Genomic DNA, 23158 nt, shown 5'->3' with positions numbered 1-23158 from the left:
TTTCTTTATTCCCTCTTGGTTACATTTAAATAACTTCCTATTTTCCCTGTCCTCATTTTAGGTTTATTTCATACTTCGATTAATGTTGTTGATATTCCCTACAAACATAGGATCACAGTTTTATAAAGCAGCATAAATGCCATGTCTGCTTGGTATAGTATGGCACTTCAGAATCATCAGTTCTTTGGATGGGGCTACAAGGAATAATGCAATTTTGCTACCTTCTGCCAGCCCACTCCTTGTGATGAGAAAGCTCCAACCTCCTATAATTTAAGATCCTGCCAGTAAGAAATACCAGTGAAAGACCTTTTGCCAAGTATTCCTCCTCTACTGAGTGGTGGAGAGTCATGGGCATGGGACTGGGTCAGAGGCATCAGCCAACACCTTTTGCAAGCAGTTGGTAGGGCAAACCAGAAAAATCATGTTACCTTCAAAGCCACCTTCTCCTTCCCTTTTCTCCCTCCCATTCCTCTGCTCTGTCACGTGTGGTGTCATTTGAAACATGTGGAGGGTAGCACAGATAAAGTTAAAAGCTTGGGAAGGGAATAGGCCAGAGATCCTTAGAGCTGCCTGCTCCAGTACTGAGGCAGCAGGGAGACAGCAAAGCCCCCCCAGAAATGCTTCTCTGTTGAGGAATGTGTCCAAAACTGGCCTAGTCCTGGGGAAAAAAAATCAAACCCAAGGAAGAGCAGGGGAAGTGTGTGGTGGTTGAAAGGGCTGGAGCCACTTAGGCTAAAAAAATGTCCCTACCTCAAACTGCTGATCACTCATGACAGAGTTGCCTGTTCCAGTTGTCCCAGATAGAACAGGGCCAGCAGGCTTTTTGTTATAAAAACAAAATAAAAAAAAAGCAACCAAACAACAAAACATAGAGAGAACCCCCCAAAACCTACAGCTTTACCTTGTGTATTTTTTTAAGCCTCTATAGCTGGATTGAGAGGGGAAATGAGGGCATTCTGGTTGGCAGTTCCAGAGTTCCTACTGCTGCATTTAGCAGATGATCCTGTGCATCACGTCTGAATTAATGGAAAAAATAAAGTGGTATGTCATGGTGGCTTAATAGATGCCAAAGAAGCTTGTAGTGAGGAGGCAGGAGAGTCAACGCTCTTTCCACACAAGATTAATGCTATTATGTATATCAGTATTGATGTGGGTACAAGATTACGCATAATAAACTGTTTTAAATAGCAATAATTAAAAGGAAAATGATAATGAAGTGGATTCAAGGAACTCGTACTGACTGATAAATAACTAAATTTCAGAAGTTCTTTACAAGATCAGATGTATCATATTAACACAGAATAGTTACAGTTCAATTAGGAGCTTAATCTTTATTGCTTCTGTACTAGAGCCAAAAGACTTGCATTCCAACACAGGAAAAAAAAATGTCAGAAAAACAGGAAGAAACTTCCGCCACAGTCCCTTCTTTCTGATCAATAGGAATCACTCTCTATCTGATGAACTTCTCCAGGATGAAGAATATGGCTGTTTGTTATCCTGTATCTTTTATGTGAGAGACCCTTGCACACCCTATAAATTCAAAGATATGGATGTGGTAAAAGTACTACATATGATAGAGAGTTATTTCTTTGCTGTATGTTTTTGCTCTGCTTCTGTAATCTCACTCAAGAATCTGTTATATAACACTAAGATGAATGGGACCTATCTGTGCTCTGGCAGTAACAGAATGCCCTTCTGAAACACTGAAACGATAACATCTCCTGATCACTGAAATAATGTATGCTTCAAAGACTTTTTAAAAAGATCAAGCTTCACAGGGCAGAGGGCAGGGAATACTCACAGAACAGTAATAAATATCACAAAACCCCCTCGCTGTCTATTTGAGATTTTGTATTCCTTGGAGAAGAAAAAAATTGTATTCTTTGGAGAAGAAATATCTAAACTGGCTGAGAAATACCATTTAAGCAATGTTGCATCACAACAAAATATTTTATCTGGCAGCAAAACATACAGTATCTAGCTCTCAGTGTTAAGTCACAGCTGAGAGTACTTAGTATTTGAAATGTGATCCCATTCTAATTCTGAGTTGATATATGGATTTATATCCTTGATTGTAGGCATCAGGCATACATCCTTCCTTTTAACTCGCAAAAATGATTTCAGGGCATACAGGAGAGCAGTGCCTTACAGAAAAGAGGGGGATGACAACACTGACTTGCCAGCAAAATTGATCTTTTATTTTCCATGAACAGAAGATAACTTTTTGTCAAAAATTAAAGTTTTCCATAAATATATTCATGTTCATTTGTTTCAAAAAAGGAAAGAGAATTAAAAAAAAGTAAAAAATTGCAAAATCTTAAAACAAGTATCTCTATAAAATACACTGAGGTGAAGGTAAAGGGTGAAAAAGGGGACAGAAATAGCTCAAGAAAGAAAAATAATGTTGTGAAAATACTTCACTTAAGATTAAAAAAACAAAAACCCAGCTAGATTAATTTAATCCTGGTTTTCTCTACAATTACACAACCAAATGTTTCACAATAAAAACAAAATTCACCAAGTCAACATGATTCCATAGTACCAAATATATCTTGCCCACCTTCAGATGAATATTCTGTTTTGCTACAGATAGTTCTTTGAAAATATTGCTGTAAAATGTTTGTTACTGTGACTGCATATCTCACGGTTTGAATCTAATCTAGTGGGGTAAACATTTGAAAAATAATTTAAAATGTATATTCTATAACTAGCAATCGTGACTTTACAAGTACCACATGACATCTCAAAGCTTTCAATAACCTCCTGCAGCTCCATCCTTTCATAGAAAAATGTTTTTCTGCTGCAATTTAAAATCCTTCTTTTCTTTCTCTTTTTTTTTTTGTGAAGGAAAGCTGTTTACATTAAGAATCCATTTATTTTCCTAGATTCCCAACACGTAACATGTATTTTTATTTTATGTTGTATGTTTTTGATATTTCAAGGAGCATTCAGTGTGAGAGAGGTATGCACTTTACCATTCTTATACCTTATGGGAAGACATGTGCAATATGTTTTTAAGGGATTGTAATTATTGATGAAGATTTATTAGATTAATTTTTGCCCATCGATGCTATGGGTAAAATGAAGAACATATTGTCAATGTCACCTGTTCTGACACTTTGCAGGAAGCAATTTAACAGTAACTGTGGAAAATGAAATCATAAAGGTTAACAGGGTAGAGATCATAACAATCATTTTAATGGAGTTTTAGAAGTTCAAATTATATTATTTTCCTTTTTTTTTTTCTCCAAAGGGTATTCTGAAGGTTTATATAGGAAACTTAATGATGTGCATGCTTGAGCATGAAGAGAGTTTGTGCATCAATATTCCGGAGCTGAAAACACAACCAAGGAAACCTCTTTGCAATATGCTAGTTGTTGGTGTGCCTTTAGGGTAAAATGATTGCATCATTTTGTCTGAGAGCTATGGCAACATAGAGGTGCAAAATCAAGTCAAGATTGAGTTCAAAGGACCAGGTTTTCAAGCAGCATATAAAAGAAGTCAGGTCTGGCATGGATCTCCAGATATATCTAAGCAAGTTAAACCAAGGCTTTTTAACTGTCAGCATTATTTAATCTTACTGATACAAGGACAATGAGAAAAAGATGAGACCAGACAATGCAGTTGAATGGGCAGCATCACACAATGGCTTCAGAACCTGTTTTCAAAGGGATCCTAATAACAAATTAGTTTAAGTAAATCAGATAATTCCTACTGTATTGAAAGTTCAAATGCCTTTCCTCCAAAATTTTTACTGTTTAATATTTAGTGGCTCTCACTGAACGCAGTCATCATGAAGCACTACATATTTTCATCATATAACCTTGAATGAAAGCCTGTTGTAGCCAGGGAAACCATGTAGGCCAAGTCTATTTACAAAAAGTGGCATTCAAAGGACTGACAGAAATGTTCACCTTACATTTTAGGGCTGAGTTTGCTTTCTACTTTAGTGAAAAGAGTGTCTTTGTTGATACCACAGCTTAGTTTCTCTGATGTACTTGTTATTTTGTTCTGGTGCTTTGATCATGCATTCAAGTCTTTCTTCTGCTAGGTCTTCTCACTTAGCTTATGTGGAGAAAAGGAGAGGAAAGGTGAGGAGAGAATGAGAATTACCCACCAGTTATAGGAGCCTAGCTACAGATTTGCTTAATTGCATAGACACATCTTTTGAAGAAGTGATTGAAACTTACTCCTAAATCTCATTTCCTCATTTCCTTAAATTTCCACCCTATATATCTCCCATTAATCATTTCTTAAAGTTGGTAACAGTGTTGATCACTTTTTCAGAAAATGCTGCTTCTTGTTGATACTGAAAATGAGCAAAATCACAATGGCAAAAGGAGGACATAAATGTGATGGGCATAAATAGAAGAAAAAGATAAGATACTTTTATGAAACTGAAATCAGTCTTTCTGACTTCTTAGCTATTTGACACACATTTGTTCCAATTAATTTCAATAACACAAAACCAAAAGTAAATAAATATTGAAACATGGATAAAGGAGCCATACTTGTTGGTAATATCTAAGCATGATTTTCATCTAAGGTGAATAGTGGAACCCGTAGACAGTCCACTTATATTGCAAATTATCTCTCTTAAGCAATCAGTTATATTGGGTAGGCTTCATAATATGATAGTCTTTAAATAAATTAACATGATTTGTTTTTTCTAATGAATGTTGACATGTACATGTTTCTTTTGTCAAGACAGTTAATAATGCATAAAAATGGAGAGTCTGCTGGTTCAATTCTGAATTTTTTTTATGTTTTCACTATTTTATGTTCCAGAAAGGTTCACACAATATAATATTTAGACTTCTTGTTTTCTGCAGGATCCCTTGCTAGGTTCTGTATTGTGCTCTTCTGTGAACTAGAAATCTATAGACACAGGAACAAGCAATTTGGGTCACATGTCATTTAGACAGTTGCCTGTCTTTTCCATCAGAGGAAATATGCATCACCTTTTCAACACATTGTTTCTTTGATATGCTGTATTTTGATGCATTGTCTTTTCTCTATAGTAATGGCAATGCTGACAATTCATAAAAATGTGTGGGGAAATGTATGCTTGTATACATGCAAAAATGAAGAAAAGCGTGCACTCTAGGTCTGAGTCAAGTATTTTGCTAACTTCACATCCGGTTTGGTTACATGACTGTACTCTACATTTCCATGCAGCTAATGTAGATGGAATGAGCTTTTTCTTTTTTTTTTTTTTTTTTACCTGAGCTTACACAACTGCTGGTTTGCCCCAAAATTTATTTGGTTTATTATAACATTGACCAAAATGTCTGGTGAAATCACTTTTATCTTTTTTTCGTTTTGTTCAGGGAGGAAAAAAAGACATGTCATAAGCACTGTTGATGATGCTGGAGAATATCTTCTGTCCCAAATTTCAGATTTCAAGCCCACTACTTCTGGATTGCTTCTTCCTCTAACGTTAGTGTTGAGAACTTCTGTTTCAGCACATCTGGAGGAGGAACCTATGTGTGTTATTTCACTGCTTACAATTAATTTGCATAAACTAGACTTTCCTCTAGAAACCTTCAAAGGCATCTACATTTCTGCACTAAATATGTATGTATGAAAAACAGGCATTTAGAGGGACTTCTTCCACTGTGCAGAAATAATGGCGCTTCATAGATGTCTAAGTTAAACAGATCTTTTCCCATCCAAGACTATAGGATAAGCTAGGCTCCTTGTATTCCCTACTCATCCCAGTGAGAAATGTTTATGTCTAACACACCACCCACAACAAAAATTGTAAACATGTTTTCTTATTCTGGTCTAGATTTTTTAATTATTTCATGTTTTCTTCTCTCTTCTGCTTATTAAGGTCAGTGGAGCTGGTGTTTATTTTTAATTCTTTTTTATATCTTTATCTGGTTACTTGACTAATTCATCTACTCCATGTCTGCATCAGGTTTTATATCTTTCAGTTTATTTCCTGTCCTACCAACAGCTATTATTATTTCTATGAAGCCATAAGCCAATATGATGGTAGTTAATTCTGGGCTTAGCTTTTTTCTAACTCTGTGTGAAAAATGCTTCTTTCATCTCTCATTTAAATATTTTTTGTCCTCTGTTTTTAACAGTGGACTCTAACAGATTCAGTGTTGTTTCTTGTGACCCATGTGAAAAGGTACATTTTACAGCTGGATAGTAGTTGACCCCTCAGTGCCTTTGTGTTTATCCCCTCTGAAAGCTTTTCATTGTTCTGTTAGGTTTTTATTATCTATTTTAGCCAGTACATTTTACATCATGATCTTTACGGTAAACAGTATCCTAGTAACAGAAGCGTTGAACTGAGAGAAAAATATTAGCTTGCATTGTATTTCCAACAAAAAGCAAGGCTGGAAGCAAGCTTACAAATATCTGATGGGCACAGCCTGAGCTTGTGGAATGGGAAAGGATGAAAACGCCCTTTAAAGCTTACACAAGATTTTTGGTTTAGAATAAATTAAAGATATCGACAGTAAGAGTAAATATTATATATTACTCAATCTGCATATCTTCTGTTGGTGAAGGGTCTTGCCCCACAAAGTTCCTGAATATAGTGATATGGTGAAGACTGCTATCTTGCAAGCATGTGTTCAAATGCCTGGCTGGACTAGGATCTCTCTGCTCATATTCTTTCTTATTAGATATGTACTTGGTCATGAAATAATACAGACTATTAAGAAAGAAATCCATTAAAGGTGCTACAACTAGTTTTATACCCAATATAATGCAGGCTAAACATTTTTTACATCAGAAAAAAACTGCAAAAAATGCATAGCAGATGGAGCCCTAAAATAATGTTTCATGTATAATTCAGAGCAGTTTATTTGTTTGCTTGGCTAAGAAGTATTTCTGAAGAGGTAAAGACACAAGAACATAGAAAATGTACAGTATGCATATAACAATGTAAGCTTTTTAACACAGCAGGTAAACATTCTTTATAATAGAGATTGACAGTTGTATATTAAATGTTGAGATTTTTTTTTTCCAGAAGTTCAGCAGTCTTCTTCAAGTGAAGTTCTTTCAACACAATCATAGTTGGTAGTAACAAAAAACATAAATTGGAAAAGATCTTTATCTATTGCTGGCAAAATTCTATTCTAATCGCAATATTTTACCCTAGTAAAATAACAAAAATTTCAGCATATGAAATTATTATTATGACCTTAAAACCAAATTGCTTGGCTCGTATAATGTTGATAACTTTTAAATATTTTCAATAGATAGAAATGTTTTCAATAGATAGTGATTCACTGATTTGCAGGGCATGATAGAGAGAAAAAGAACTAAAGGTCAGTGCTAAAAAAACAGTAAACAAACAATTTTAGCTTTTAAAAAATTACTTTAAGAGAAACTTAGGCATTTAGTTGCAAAATTCTGATTGTAAAAATCTCCATTTAGGTTGAGAGCTTTTAAATTTCTTATATGCCTCACTTTAAAAAAGAAGATTTTAAGGAGTCCAGGAGACAGAAGTGGTATTCAGCTCCCTAAACACAGATGTCTTGAGATTTATGCTGTTTATACTGGTTATCCTGTATCTTTCTTCTAATCTACACAAAAGCAAGAAAAGAATATTCCTAGACATGACTGATTTAATCCTCACATAGCTGTATCATCTAGGCTAGACATATCTTGTTTTCTCTCCCCTAGAGAGACATGGAGCTGACCTCAGTTCTAGGTACCGTCACTGTAAGTGTATAAACATATAAGAAAAATCTCAGACCTACATGTACATTTCCATCTACAGTGATTTCTACATCCTTCTGAAGCCAGGGAATACATCCTCCTTGTGACATCTAAGGACTCTGATCCTGCTTTCTGAGCACTCCTGGCAATGCAAGAATGAGGTTCTTCCTGCACAAGCACAGCTTTCTTTCAAAACCCCAAAGAAGACAGAGGATTCTTTTGAGCCTTTCCTCCTCAACTTGTTTCTAGATGGGTAGTGTAGTTAAAACAAAGCATCCATAGAGCAGCTAACTGGGTGTGAGAAGAGGGTGGGCAAGGAGAAGCACAGCGCACTTTCTACCCTTCCCACAAAAGCTTTGTGGCTTTGCAGGAAAGACTCCTAGACTCATGGGGTCAGGAAGTAAGTTAATGGTGACAGAAAGTGACTTCATAGACATAAGGTATGTCCCTCTCTGCTCTAGAGGCAATCTGTTCCTTATGTTATCAAAAAAACTTAATCAATCTTGAAGTTTCATAACAAAGCTGTCATTACAACGTATGTGAATGCCTTTACTACTTTACCCTCTTCCTGATTCCCTGGATTTAAAATTGTTTACTACTGAGTGGCACAGTTTCAACCAGAAGATGAAGAGTGAGTTTTGTTGTTGGTTTTTTTTTTATATTCCCAGCCTGTACACTTCCCTAGGTCTTAATTTCATCTCTCAACTCACTGCTACTACTACCACTACTACTACTACTACTACTACTACTACTATGACTAATACTTTTGTCCTCTAAATTGGCCTGTAGATGTGTGCTCTGATGAACATCACAATCTTCTTTAAAAAAAAAGAAAACTGAAAAAAATTGGGCACCATGTGGTGTTGTCCATGTCCATTTGGTCCACAGACTCTGTACCTTACCCCTAGCAGAATAAGGCCAGCCTGTGTGGAATGAGATCATGGCTGGGGCCCATAGGTGCTGTGAGAAGATGAAAAGCATGCCCCAGGCTTTGGTCTGTAAACACAGAAAAGCTTCCTTATTCTACCCCTTTCCTGACTATGTATTTCTTTGTCAATCTAGTATAATTCACGAGCTCCTTTCAGGAGAGCTCAAGGTTCAGTACCCTGAGAATCAATTGGATAAAAGTTGATGCCACAGCTTCTGTTAAAGGGTTGGTGTCTTACGAGTCTCTGATTAGCAGGGATGTACTGGTAGCAACATCTCAGTGAAAAGAAAATATTCTTCTCCAGCTTGCATTGCCTTCAAGTCATAAAAGGAACTTTGGTTTAATCAGACACAATTCCTCAGGAAGCTCCTGTGACGTTGCTGCCTTTCTATGGCTTTCCCTAAGACAGCCTTACAGACATAAAATATTTCTTTGAATGAAAAGAGGTTGTTATGCTGTTAGATCAAGGTGATCATCCATTAAGATCTTGACCATGGTTTTAATCTGTGAAGGTAGGAGTCTGGATCTCAATAGATGATCACCTTGATTCATCTTACAGAGTAAAACCCTTTCATGCTGTCCTGGTTTTGGCTGGGATAAAGTTAATTTTCTTCCTGGTAGCTGGTACAGTGCTGTGTTTTGGCTTTAGTATAAGAACAATGTTGATAACACATTGATGTTTTTAGTTGTTGCTCAGTAGCACTTACCTCGAACATGGCCTTTTCAGCCTCATGCTCTGCCAGTGAGGAGGGGACAAGAAGCTGCGGGAAGACAGGGGATAGCAGAGACAGGACACCTGAACCAAAGGGATATTCCATACCACAGCACATTATGCTTTGTGTATAAACTGAGGGGAATTATCCAGAAGTGGCTGATTGCTGCTCAGGGACAGGCCTCTCGTGACTGAGTTTTTTTGAAAGATAACCGAAGATGGTTGGGATTCAGTAGCATTAAGCTTAGTATCAGAGATCATTTCCCTTTAGTTTTTAGTCAGTATTATAGGTGAGAAAGATGGAGCATGAAGCAGCTCCTATTGTCAATAATATGTTTTTTAAAAGCCTGGTGAATGACGACATGTCACTGATGACTATGCTTTTCAAGTGTATCAGACAGAGAGGTGTTAGGACCTAAAATTCCTGTTCTAACAGTCTTCCTGGAATTTAAGCAGTAATCCAGACAGCAGCGTTCATCAGTTGCTTTCCAATGCATTAAATATGACAGCATAAGGCTGACAGTTACAAACCAGTCAGCAGATTTTCCTAAACCTGAATATTTTGTCTGTTTCGCAGGAGGATGGATAACATTAAAGATAAAAAATTAAAGAAATAACCACACATGATACAAACTTCTAGTAATCTTTTTATCACTATCAGCACTGGGAAACCACTTCTAAGGTTAGGGAGCAGATATCTTCATAGCTTGGTTTTCCACTTGTGAGCAATGAAGGTCTTCATTATTAAAACAACCTTATTCTCTTGCAGTCCAACTTCAGTCCATAAGGCTTTTAAGATGCTTTGTACCTAAACTTTTGCAATAGATATTCCTACATAAAACAAATTCATATCAAGTTCTCTTAAAATGTCACAATGAAGAATTCTGCTTTGCGATTTTCACCATTTAGCAATATTTTTCACATGAATCAGGTACAATAAAATATTATCTGCATAAAAAGGCTTTATTACTTTATAACTGTAGAATAAATAACATTGCAGGTATTTTTGTAAGTGAGGTGACCATACATGAACCTGTTTTCTTCAAATAAATAGTTTTCTTTTTCAAGGAAAATACCTGTGGAACCATTCTGTCATAGGGAAGACTAGCATTAACCTACAAAGGAAATCTAGCATGTTTATATTAAAAGAATGTGGTCTAAGTATTCAGGAGATGCTGTATAAGCATTGCAAAGCCTATAATCCACATCCTGAAAGGTCTGCAATGTTTCATAACATTGACAGTAAAATTAGAGACGTGAGGATAATCAAGCTGGTTTTATTCTTACTAACCAGAATAACCCAAGGTTCAGCATAAGTCAGGAATTCATCATCCTTCCATATGCATAAGAAACCTTCCATTGCTGAACCTTTTGTTGGCACAAGCTCACTGCTTTCAGTATTCAACTAGTGGGTTAAAGCCACAGTGGGTAGTCTTAAAAAAATTTGCAACATAATTTTCTGTACAGATGAAGTTTTAGGTAGAATCTTCTTGGGTTTGATGCAAATAAAATGAAAAACTTTTTGGTGTTTCCCAGAACACAAAAAAGTTCTGGAAAAACCATAAGTTCTATCAGGGTGTTTCCAGAACCCCAGGAGATATCTGCAGTTTCAGCAGCCTGTAAAACTGGGAGTCCCTAGAGCCTGGCTCTGGTCTTCAGTCTTGCAGGGAACAAAATGTGTGACGTTGCTGTCTAAGACCCAGAGCTTCAGATCAAGATCTGTCACCTCCTGAACAGTGATCTGGGAGCAGCCACCTTGGTATGTTTACTCAGAGGCAAGGGATCTATCACCCTGTGGGCGCGCAGCAAATTTTGAACTGACAATCTGAAACTGAAAGGTACTGCTGCAGAAAACACTGCAGTCCAGCTGCTGAAGAGGTGACCTCATTCCTCCTGGTCACCTGTAGTCCCTGCCAGACCCAGAGGAACCATAAATTCATAAGTCTCTGTCTTAAGGTTGTGGAGTCTCCTACATTGGAGATATTCAAGGCCCGCCTGGACAAGTTCCTGTGTGATGTACTCTAGGTTACCCTGCTCTTGCAGGGGGGGTTGGACTAGATGATCTTTCGAGGTCCCTTCCAACCCTTGTGATTCTGTGATTCTGTGATAAGTCCCTGAAACCATCTGCTCCCTTGTGGTTCCCAGTGCAGAGTGTTGCTGTCTGGCAGCCACTCCTCCTGCTCACATGGCCAGCCACCCTGCTTGCACTGTACTCAGGCAGGGTGGACTCTTCTTGAAAGTGAGCTCCTTAGAGCATATTTCAGATGCTGCATAGGCAACGCTAGAGGAAAGAGAAATGACAGAGAAGATAAAAAGTTCTGGCTTATACACAGAACCATCATGTCCTAATGTAAGTCAAAACCCACTATGTTTTAAAAGCAGAACATAGGATTTTTGTAGCTATGCTTGTCCTATTTTTCTTTCTTTTTCTATTTTTTTCCTTTATCAGGTGACATGTGAAATTTTCTATAAATTGCCCACACTTTTGAACACCCAGATCACACATTACTACAATGTGAAATAAACGATGGCTGGCAAATGATGTTTCTCACTGAGCTGTGAAGGATACTGACCATATTCACTTAATTCTCTGGAAACTTTCAGCTGGGTTTCAGTGAGCTGACTCCCATTTCCAAAGGCTCATATTTCCTTTTAATTTTTCTTTTTTCTGACACAGTAATTTGAGGCAAGTCAGGACATCTTTATTTTTAAGAGCCAGGAACCTGTGACATCCAGTCCCTGAGGGGGAAATATTATTTAAATAATTCCATATAGTCTCTTCTGTCTGCTAAAAGAGAATAAATATAATTAGAAAAATGTGACTAATACCTTTCTCTGAATCCTCAGCATGCATCTTTTTAGACATCTATTCTCTCCTGTCCAGGCCCCAATTCCACATGCGTTAAACAGTAAGCACAGAACCTATCTATAAACCTGAAGCTAAGGGTATCTTATACCTCCTACTATAGGGGGATCTTCCGAACCTTAGTTTTCGAGCTCTTAAGTTGTGTCTTCTGCAGAGAAGGCGCCTTACTGACTAGAAAATGCACCTTCACCAGCTTACCATTTTCAGCATTTTTTGTTCTTTCAGTATTCCCAATAGTTAAAGAAGTACTATTATCTGTTGGGCACAGAGGAGGAACTGAGAAACAGTTAAATGACTTACCCTGAGCCATACAGGTATCTTGTGCAAACTAGGATGTGATGCTGTTAAATAATACTGTAGAGAAAAACACTTCCCTCTGAAGTTTAACTCCCAGTTTAAACCGACATAATTTAAAAACAGGCACCATGTTACAATACTAATGCTAGTTAAATGATTGATTGAAAATCAGTCTCAAAGTACCAGAGCAGTACATTCTCCTTGTGCCTTCTTGTTCGTAAATTGTGAATCACATATATCCCATCAATAGTGTGTTGTGAAAAACCAAGATTTTCCTTGTTAGATCAGGCAGTACCATTTAAAAAATGGTATATTGTGCTTCTCGTTTTATTTTGCAGATAAACAAAGGCTACCTTAATTACCATGATCTAACATGCCATCTCCAAATCAGAACATACAGTACTGAAAGGTATAATATATTTGCAATACAGGGAAAGTTTATTTTAGGCATTAAATGAAATGACATTAACATAGAGTATGAAAAATACTGCCCTATTCTTAATAGAAACTTTCTTGAAGGAAAAGTTGTAAAAATGGACTTCATATCTTACTGCCTGTCAAAATATTAAATGTTGCACTAAATTATATTTTTGGAAATATGAAGCTTTTGCCAGAAACAAGAAATAACTTGTATTATTGAGAGTGTCCTGTGTGTGTTTCAATTTCTTGGATTTTATAATGCAGAGTTAATCCTTACTAGACATCAAGTAAGTAGGAGGTTAGCAGTGTCACAAAGCTCTAAAACTCAATTTTTTTCACTAAAACCACTGTCTATTTTCTGATTCATTAGGGCAAAATATCCATCATCAGTATGTCAAGCAAACAGGAAGACTGAGTGGCAAAGAAATATGTAGAAAAGTGAGGCTTGTGGGCTTTTTAGAAAAGATTACAGAGATGGTACCAAAAGATGAGAAGGGTATGAAAGAAAGGTTATGTTCAGGCAAGAAGAAATCACAGCAGTAGAAAAATTATTATTTTTGATACCTCAGTCAGGCAGCAAAGAACAGCTGTGGTGCCTAACGGAACAAACAGTTCCTGCACCTGCAGAAAGAAAGGAAATAATAGCAACATAGCATCTTCCCAATGAAAAGAAGTAGATGTGGATGTCCTTGAGAATATAAATTGAGATCCCTGTCAAGGTCACAGCCCAACAACCGTGGGAACAAAACAGACCCAATGGCACCAAACACCTTGTCTGGCTTACTGCTGTATACCTAACACACAACATATTTTTTTTTTTCACATATGCTTCAGCAGAAATATTTGTTCAAAAAGTTTTGTATAAGCTGTGACAGAGCTGCAGGAGCTGAAGAGAGCATCTCCACATGCCATGGTGCTAAGTACAGGAGCAGCTGGCACCCTGGCTGCCCACTGCAAGGAGAAGCATGCAGGCACTGGTGCTGTGCCCCAAGGGGGTCTTGGGCCACACGGTGAGCACCAAAAACGTGGGATGTGTGGATCCTGCCACGATGCAGAGAGGCAGTCACTACCACTGCAGAAGAATACTTCTGTTAAAACTGTAGGCATTTTTGTTCCTAAGTTTATGTAGAATATTAAGTGGTTACTTAAAGCAAAGAGGGAATTATGCCACATGACTGGCCATCTGACAGATTTCCAGGTACAATATAAACTGTCCTGAATGGTTATAAGACAAATACCTGAACAGTCTATCAGCATACATAGGACTTTGCTACCTACAGAGAGCTTGCAGAGCACATATTTAAGATACACAGCCATCAACATAAGGTGAAACATCAAAAATAGGACTTCAAGGAAAGAGTACAACATTTCCCAGGACAGGCATCTGGATATTGTAGAGAATGAAATTTTGAATGGAACAGCAGCAGAAAAATCAAATAAAGCCCAGGTTTTACAGACAGAGAAATATACCATATATCACAATATATTTTTACAAGACAGGCTTCAATAGCTCTCAAGAACTAGGTCACAACCTTAGTGTTGGCTGACTGAAGATACTGCATTATTATCATCACTGAGCACTTTTGCATCAAACAGATTTTAATACATTATTCTACTGGAATTAACCAGTGTCTCGTGATAAGGAGCAAGCCACCTTTCATTGTCAGGCATCAAATCATTTTAATATTTTGCTGATATGTTCTCCTCTGGTACAATGTGCTAAAGAAAATAGTTTGCCTGCATGTAGAGTGGAAAAAAAATTGCCTGAATAAGATGTAGATAAAAATGGATACAAAAATTAGTCCTGAAGTACTGTATATTTCCCAAGGCTAAGAACTCAGAGACAGTTATATTTAGCTTTAAATGCCCAAGCCTGAGTTTCTTCCCAGAAAACGATAGATCCTATTCAGAGAGTTTAAACTATGGCAAAGATATTTAAAGGAATATCCCATTTTATTTATTTGTGATCACACTACATTCATCAATAAAAGAATACGTATGTCATAGACAGTGAAAGACATCTGTATAGTATCATGTGAATTTGGAACTCATATATCAAGTATGGATCAAATCTTTCACTTTTTAGCAACTGGGCTATGACCATAAGGGTGTATCCACATCAGGGATTGAAGGATTTGGGTGGTTTCAGGGGTTATGAATTTGGCTTGCAGATATACATATATATATATATGTATGGAGACTTATGGCACACACTCATGCATACTTGAAATAGTTTCCTTTTAAAAACAAAGGTTGTCGCCATACAATAAACACTAGCTAGGAAGCACTATTTTCATGTGGACACAAGGTCTTCGCTACATAGCTCTCTACATTATTATGGCACAATCAATGTTAGATTTTTGGTAAGCTATTTATTATTTCATATCCATGATACCTGACAGAGATGCTGTTGCAGGTGTCCTCTTTACTTATCAGCTACTAAATTACAGTAACAGGTGGACTCCATTATTATCTCTGTATTTTTAACTGCTCTGTAATGTCCTACTAATACTGGGTAGCACTTAGCAAAAAGGACAGGAAAGTGTGCATTTAGTGATTGTAATTGACATAAACTATAGGAAAATTTCTTGCTGTGAAAGAAGAAAGCTGAAGCTGAAGATATCTAGATAGTTATCTCATCTAGAAAATGTCTACAGCCTGCCCATTGGTAGATGAGGATGACAACATGTGCTTCATACTGATTCTTGCATTATAAAGATAGAAAAGGTGTGTCTTGCACTACTTCTCTTGGAACATTTTCTTGACTGAAATCCTCTTCTACAATGATGCATTTGAAGACAGGTGCTCCTACATAACAAAACATTCCGAAGTCTGGTACCACAGTGGTTCAAGTCAGCTACCCACACTCTCTTGTTCCAGTTTCTGAAAGGGAATTGCAGCTTGTTTATCCTGAATTGACCCCCAGCAGGCTCCTTTCTGAATCATGATCACAGTAGCAAGACTGAAAGAGAGACGAGCAGCACAGCTGTAGCCACGGTTTCCAGAGAAGGTTGCCCCATGACAGCTGGTTAGGGACAGCATGCAGGGATCTGGTGTGGTTTTCTACTGCTAGGTGTATGACCCTGAGGATTTCATAGAAACGTCTTTCTGTTTTTGGAGTCAGTGGGACTTTTTCTTCAGGGTCTCTGGAGAGATCAAAGAGCAGTGGGGGATCATGCCATGTGATGAATTTTCCATGGCAGAAGCAAACATGAGAATCATAGCAACCATTGGAGTCTTCCGGACTGAAGTTTGGAGTGAAGAAGAAGACTTTCCAGACAGATTCACCTGCAATTTACAGACGCAAAACAGCTGGTGATAAAATGAAAAACTGAAAGTCCCCTAGTCTTATAAACCTCTAATTTTACACCACAGGAAATCAGTCTGTTAGTACAACCTTGCTCTGTAGAGGAACTGAAATATACTGAAAGAATAAAACAAAATTAATCAAAACAAAAAATAAGAAAAACACACTGATTTTCAGGCAACACACATTTATGAAATAATTATGATTATTTCATTCCCTTGGATGGATTCTGATTAACTAAACCATAGAATACTTAAAAGAACTGTGCATTTTTACATAAACAGTGCCAAGATAATTTGCATAAATATTTACTAAGCCGTTGTACTGTCTTCTTCAAGACTTATTAAAACGTACCTCTGCCACTTGACCATATCCAAACATTTCTGGGTCATGTTTGCTTCTCATTTTACTAATGAAAACAATTTCCTTTTTACCTTTTTCTCTCTTCCTCTCTTTTGTGTATTAAACTATTGCCCCCTGCCCCATGCCACATGCTTTCAAGCACCTGGAGACAGTTTCTTACATTACTAAATATGATGACATGAAAAGGTATAATGGATGCTAAATTTCTCTCTTGGGCCTCTAGATGTTTGGTTTTTTCTTCCAAAAGTAAATAACTGTTACAGTGATACAATTTTTAGGTGATGTTCTGCTTTGTAAAATGGGAAGCAAAAGTCTTCATTTGCAGTTTGGTAATTTTCTTTCAGCTTAAATTGCTGTGTACAGGAACTGAACTAGTGTAACTTCAGTTAGAATTTCCACTGTTTAAAAATACTAGTCATTTCCTGGATTAAGAATAAACAGATATCAATTGGCTCCTTCAAGAAGCATTCTTGAACAGAAGGTACACTGGATAATCTGAAAATATTTAACAAGAAAGGAGTAAACAAAAAAAAAAAATAAAAGGCTACTATTTTCCTCAAGTATCACAGAACAAACAGGAAAGACATGCAGGGACAGGCACTTCCAGGGAAATACAAAGTTCTCTCACAGCCAGGAAGGCATACTGTTCTCTAGAAATGGACCAGAGGATCATTAAATAGATAAAACTTCCTACTTCATTCTTAATAAAAGTAGGACACTAATCATCAGTAATTTACATTCCTCAGCACTCTACTGCAAAAAACATTTATGTATCACCCTTCATTTTTTTTTCAGTAGTGGGGGAAAACTCTTTTTGGTATTTTGTTGAATTTTATCATCAGAAAGCTTGTTAATGTAGCAATGGATAGCTACAGATATATGTGCACTACAGTGGTTAATATTCATTAATCAATTCATCAGTTCAACAGAATGGAAAACACTAGAACATGTGGGAAGGGCACAGATGAACTGGTATATGCCAAGCTGTAACTATATCATACTGAATTTTTAAACGTAAAAACAGGTTTAAAGAAAGAAATGTTTCAGTGGACTAAAGACTCACAGGCTGTAGTGCTAGTCCATAGCATGAATTTAAAGGACGGTAAGTGACCTTCAGATTCTTTACAGCTTCTTCTATCCCACAGCATTTTTCACATTACAAGAGATTTTACCTTTTGGAACCAATTCAGTGACAGAGCCTGGAGACTTCCAGTTCACTTCATCTGCACTTAAATCAGGGTTGGAGGGGTGATGGTTATTACACACATTAGACTAGGAGAACCCTCTGAATGCTGCCTGGAAGCCAGCAAAGGGAAAGGAGCTTTAAAGGCTGAGAGTGACTTGCAGACACAGACAATAGGACATGGCAAGCTTTAAAAGGCTCTGGCTGTGACAGCCGCAATGGCACAGTCTTACTGGGAAGAACAGAAGAGAAAGGAAAGGGAAGGGAAGGCAAGGCAAGGCACCATTCCTTTATCCACCTTTTGAATAAGATTTTGAAAGGTTGGTTTGATACTTGAATTCTTTGCCGTTTTCTCAGAATTGAAATAAACAAACAAAATGACACTTCTCAAAAAAATTCTTTGAATTTATGTACTGAACACTTCCAGGAGCAGATATATGCCTCTTATTTACTGAGATTTAGAATTTACATTCTGGGAAGGTATGTAATTCCATACTAAACATTCCTTCAGTCCCTTTAAAAGTGTTTAGTTGGCAAGATGGACAATGAACAACAGAAAAAGCCAAAGGGCTTTATTTACCAGTGCACTGTGCACCTTCGTAGAGCACACATTTGCCCTCACTGAGACTTTGATTCAGCTTGATAGAAAAAAAGAAATTTATATAGCTATTAAAATGTCAATTAATAGGATTCCAGTAAGGCAATGCACGTGAGAACTCTGTGGTCAGGGTGTCTTACCACTCATCTATCTTTGGTGCTACAGTTATGCTGAATGACAATGAAAAGAAATTTTCAACCATTGGTTTTGATGTTGGGCACTGTATCACCAGGTAATTTAAGGGCTTATAAACAACAATATAAAGTTGGGGATTTTGAATTAATGCAAGTCAGTACAAGCAGCTCATGTAGGTAAGACATGGGGAAAAAGAAGAAATAAGGCAGTTGTACCTTCCCCCCTCCCCCCCCCCCCCAAAGAATAAAGAATTGTTCAGGTTTTGCTCTACACAGAGCAAACAGCATGTTGCATCATCAGGTGTGGGGCTAGGGAGAGAGCATGTGTGACATCATGTCTGAATCACACTGCTAGTGTCTTGAAGAGCTAGTGCTAGTTTGTTAGTTACACATCTATATAATGTCATGATCATACTGCACAAAACACTGAGCTCTGCAAGAGCAAAGTCTGTTATTTTGTAATGTTCATCTGTTGCACTGCAGCAATGTTTCAGCAAGGATCTGGAACTTCATGTGGTGCGGGAGGAACAGCAGCACAGGCTTTAACTGCCAATTTCCTAAGCATTATAAAACCAACGCATATCTATCAGTGTCTGTTGCTGTGGAGCAGCCAGTGTAATATACTAGGAGACATAAAGAGTTGTCACACTTCTAATCTGTAAAGCTGATGAATTGTATAAGACTTGATATTAAAAAGTAAGAACTCTCTCCCAGTCTCTCTCAGCTAATATAAAATCTCATTTTGTCAGAGGGTTAACAACAAGGATCAAATTAATCTCTCAGTAATTAACGATACCTTTGTTCTGCAAAGCATCTGGATAGTAAACTCTCTTTATATAGAAAGATAACTATATGTCTCCTCCTCAGTGAAGTTAGTAATAAAATTGTCAGGGCTCCCCTGCAGTCAAGTATATCAGGTCCCTTCCAAAACAGAAGGCAAGCTCTAACTCTGTAGCACTCTTCAAGATACCATCCCAGTGCTTCACGGCTACTTTATTTAGCATCCATTTTTCCTGCAACTTTCCAGATCTCTGAATTGTCCAGCAATTTCACCTATTCAACTCTCAGAACACCTCTTCCCTCCACACATTAAGAAAAACAGAAACTGCAGAAGCTGTACATCTAAATAGTCTCACATTAAAATCGGTTGTAATTAGTTCAAGCAAATCTGCTATGAATGTAATTGTTCAGAGTTCTCCCTAACACTCCTGTTTTAGTATCCTTTACTCATCTATTTATTCTCTCATACCTGAACAGACAGCTCCAAAAGACAGGCAGCAGTCATGAGATCAAATAAAAGTCTCTCAGTAAGTTATAGTAATATTTCTAAGATGAAGTAACACACTGTATAGGGATGTAATCTGTTGTAATATCACTGTTCTTAATCACTGATGGCTAAATGGTGTTTTTTGATAAGCAGCTCTAGAAGTGAATAGAAGCTATTGATATGTCATTGCCTGGACCTCATTTTTACTGAATTTAGTCTATGACTTATAAAGCTTAGTAGGTTTATAAGTTTGCTGCAACTTATCTCCTTTGTTCACATTATGTTGTTTATTCTTTCTGTAGAAGAACAAGTTAAACGAGTCTGTTCTTCACTGTAAATTGCAGTGCTGGTCTCTCCTTGACATCAGATGCCTTTGAGCATAACCCTGTGGGCGTAGCGTATTGATGTAAATTGCCTACAGACTTTTCCTGTATCTCAAGTGTGCTCAGTAGCCATTGTCAGCTCCTACACTCCTAGATCAAGCTCTTCACCATTTCTACAGAGTAGCTTGAAAATTACATTCTTCAGATAACTCTTGTTATTAGATTGAATCCTTTCTTCCCACTTCCAGTATCTTTAGAATCATTTATTGTTAGGTTCTCTGCTGATCTTATATAAAGTAGATATCACATGTGTATATATTCAGATCTTCAATAATTCAGCAATTTAGAAAAGGTTTCAGTTGTGAAATCCACATAAAGCTATATGTAGCTCCTAGAGAATACTATCTGGTTGCTATAAAGAAAATACAGGCATTATTTTAATGACTATGTGCATTCCTCAAACAGCTAATAAAAATCTGCTATTTGAGTTTAAAAAATTGTAACTTCATTATTCTTTCAGCATTTTTTTTAAGATATTTGTTTTAAGTATCTGGGTATCTTAAAATGTTATATTGTTACATCAGTCAAAAGACAGTACTTCAAAAGACAGTCAAAAGACTGTCCTCTAGTAGTAGGTGGAGAATGAGTGATATTAAAAAACATAATGTTACTTTATGAGAATCAGTTGCTACTAGAAGAGGCTTGCATAAAGAATTCTGCAGAACACACAGTATTTGAGGTAAAACCATGAAAAATACCAGTAGTAGCAGTGATTTTGAAATCTTATAGATAGAAAATGCAGTGTTAAGTATCCTCTAAACTGGAAAGAACTGCACATTGATGAATATAAAATAATCATACTAAACAACTTCTGGAGTAAAAGACAGTGAAACCATGCTCAGGCTGCTGAAGTCAAGACAGAAACTTCATGACTGAGCTCATTATCTAGAGTAAGTGATGTGGTATGAAAAGCTTCCACTGAATTCTGCTGAATGGTAGCAGCTGACAAAGAAATATTTTTCTGAATTCTTCATCATCTTCAAAAATATTTGAGTAATCATTTACAGTGTTTTCTTGTTGAAGAAAGTCCGAAAAGGGAAGAATCTGTGGGTACAGAAACTATGCTGCTATAATGCAATTATATGCCTCTTATTTGGAAGTCTTACTTAACAGCAACATGGAAGAATACATGTTGCCCTGGAAAATAAATAAATAAATCAATCCATCCATAATAATTTGGTGCATGCAACCCAGACACTTGCTAAAGATTTTTTTGAAACATCTATTTACTTGCTGAATGATGCATGTAATTTTAAATTCATCCAAGCAACAGTTGACAGCATGCTGAAAATAGAATATAATGGTGGAACAAAATTAAAAAAACCCCAAACTGGTTATTTACAACTTATATTCAAAAGTCCTTGAAAACAGAAAAGCCTTATTTTGTTGAAGTACATTTGCATGTACTGGTTTTCCACTGGAGTCACTAAGAGATAGAGTTAAGAACTGAGACAACACCACACTGAAGAATTTAACAAAGATAGCCGCTTTGACAAAGATGGCAAATACCAAAGAGAAAACTATCCAGAACTCTGTTTTGCCTTTTGTTCTTTCTGCCCTTCAAACACACATTTTATTAAAAGAAAATAAATTGAGGACAATCATTACTCCCTTACATAAAGTGGATGCAATCATTCTGAGTGAAATGAACAGATCTGTAAGATGCAAAGAGCAATTTTCCTGACACTGAGCAATCATACAAGACAAAGATGCAAAGAAAATCCTAAACAACTTCTGCAAAAAATTTCAAACAAGCTTGAACCAACCAAAACCAAAACTATCTCCATGAATTTGTATATAAATTATCCATTTTTTTCAAAATTTGGATAACAAGAAAACCCTTGCCACACAGAATGCTAATAAAGTATCCCAAATTATTAATCTGAAAACTGATAATGTATTTAACCTTTAAGTAGTAAGAGGTACATCTAAAAACAAAGACATAATTATGCAAATATAATTTAAAAAATAAAAGTATAATGCCATTGCCTGGAATTTTGTGCTCTGCCAAAGAATACCGAATATTCTTTTATTTTAAAAACTTGGGTACATTATGCTTCCTTATAGGTGTCTTAGTTGAATTTTTAGTTGTTTGGTTTGTTGGGTTTATCTCAAAAATTGAATCAGTCAAGCACAAATGACAACATAGCAAAGGGGTTCCTTTTGTCAGCGGTAAAAAAAAAAAAAAAGAATTAAGGAAAGCAACCACTTCTACGTGATATGGTGCAAAAATCTGAGTACCAGGCAGTCCTAAATATTAAAAAAGTAAATCTGAAAGACTGAACTTTCTTTTTACTGCTAAGATTATAGTATGTGTAGTTTAGCATCTGAAATAAATGAGAATAGTTTTTGTCCCACTGTTAGAAAATACATCTCTTTGCCAAAATCTGAAACTAGTAAGATTATAAATGGTGTCAAGCTTTTGGGGGAATAGCTGAAAGAAAATTGAGACTTCTGTTGTTTGCATTTATTAGAAAGAAAAGTTAAGAAAATTGTGCAGGTACCAAGTCAAGTAGAACTAGATATCTTGGAATAGCACCTAATACCTTGGGGGTGTACAAATATCAGAATTTCAGGTGGAAGTTGCGTTTTGAAACGTGTAGCAAAGTTTATATCTAGTTCATTAGGGTTCCTATGAGCCTATCATCTGGAACCAATACATTTCAAGAAATGGAAAGCAGAAGTTTACTGAATATCTGTGATATAGAACAATGTGATTAATAAGATTATGTTCAAACAATGCAAAAATCCCTCAAAATCATGAATTAAAAATAAACATCAAAAGGAGATAACACAGGATGTTTTCTTAGAGATTAACAGAGACTCATATACATTTACTCCTAAGGAAATTTCTGGAAGTCTATTTTCTGTTTTCACCTGTTCAAGGTTCAGGTATTTCAGCAGTCTGCCAGTTTGAACCTCTATACAAAAACCAAACTTAATTAATTTCACAGTTCTCCAGACAACTGTCTGAGTTTGAAGAGAAGAGTTTTAGGAAAGCAATGGGAAAGAGT

General features: G+C 36.6%; 1 protein-coding gene across 5 annotated transcripts in view; it reads right to left on the bottom strand.

The window, feature by feature from the left end:
* Positions 1-12800: 12800 nt before the first annotated feature.
* The window catches only part of STS (steroid sulfatase), a 102219-nt gene continuing 91861 nt past the window's right edge, over positions 12801-23158 (bottom strand). For all 5 annotated transcript variants that reach the window (XM_031050991.2, XM_031050992.2, XM_031050993.2 and 2 more), the window contains one exon: positions 12801-16197. In XM_031050991.2, coding sequence (XP_030906851.1) covers positions 15815-16197 — 383 coding nt within the window. In that variant the 3' untranslated portion in view covers positions 12801-15814. The remainder of the gene's footprint in view (positions 16198-23158) is intronic.

Source organism: Melopsittacus undulatus, chromosome 2, assembly GCF_012275295.1.
Source record: "Melopsittacus undulatus isolate bMelUnd1 chromosome 2, bMelUnd1.mat.Z, whole genome shotgun sequence".
In the NCBI taxonomy this organism is placed as follows: domain Eukaryota; kingdom Metazoa; phylum Chordata; class Aves; order Psittaciformes; family Psittaculidae; genus Melopsittacus; species Melopsittacus undulatus.
The sequence above is the reverse complement of the archived record's forward strand: the minus strand, read 5'-3'. Positions and strand labels throughout refer to the sequence as shown.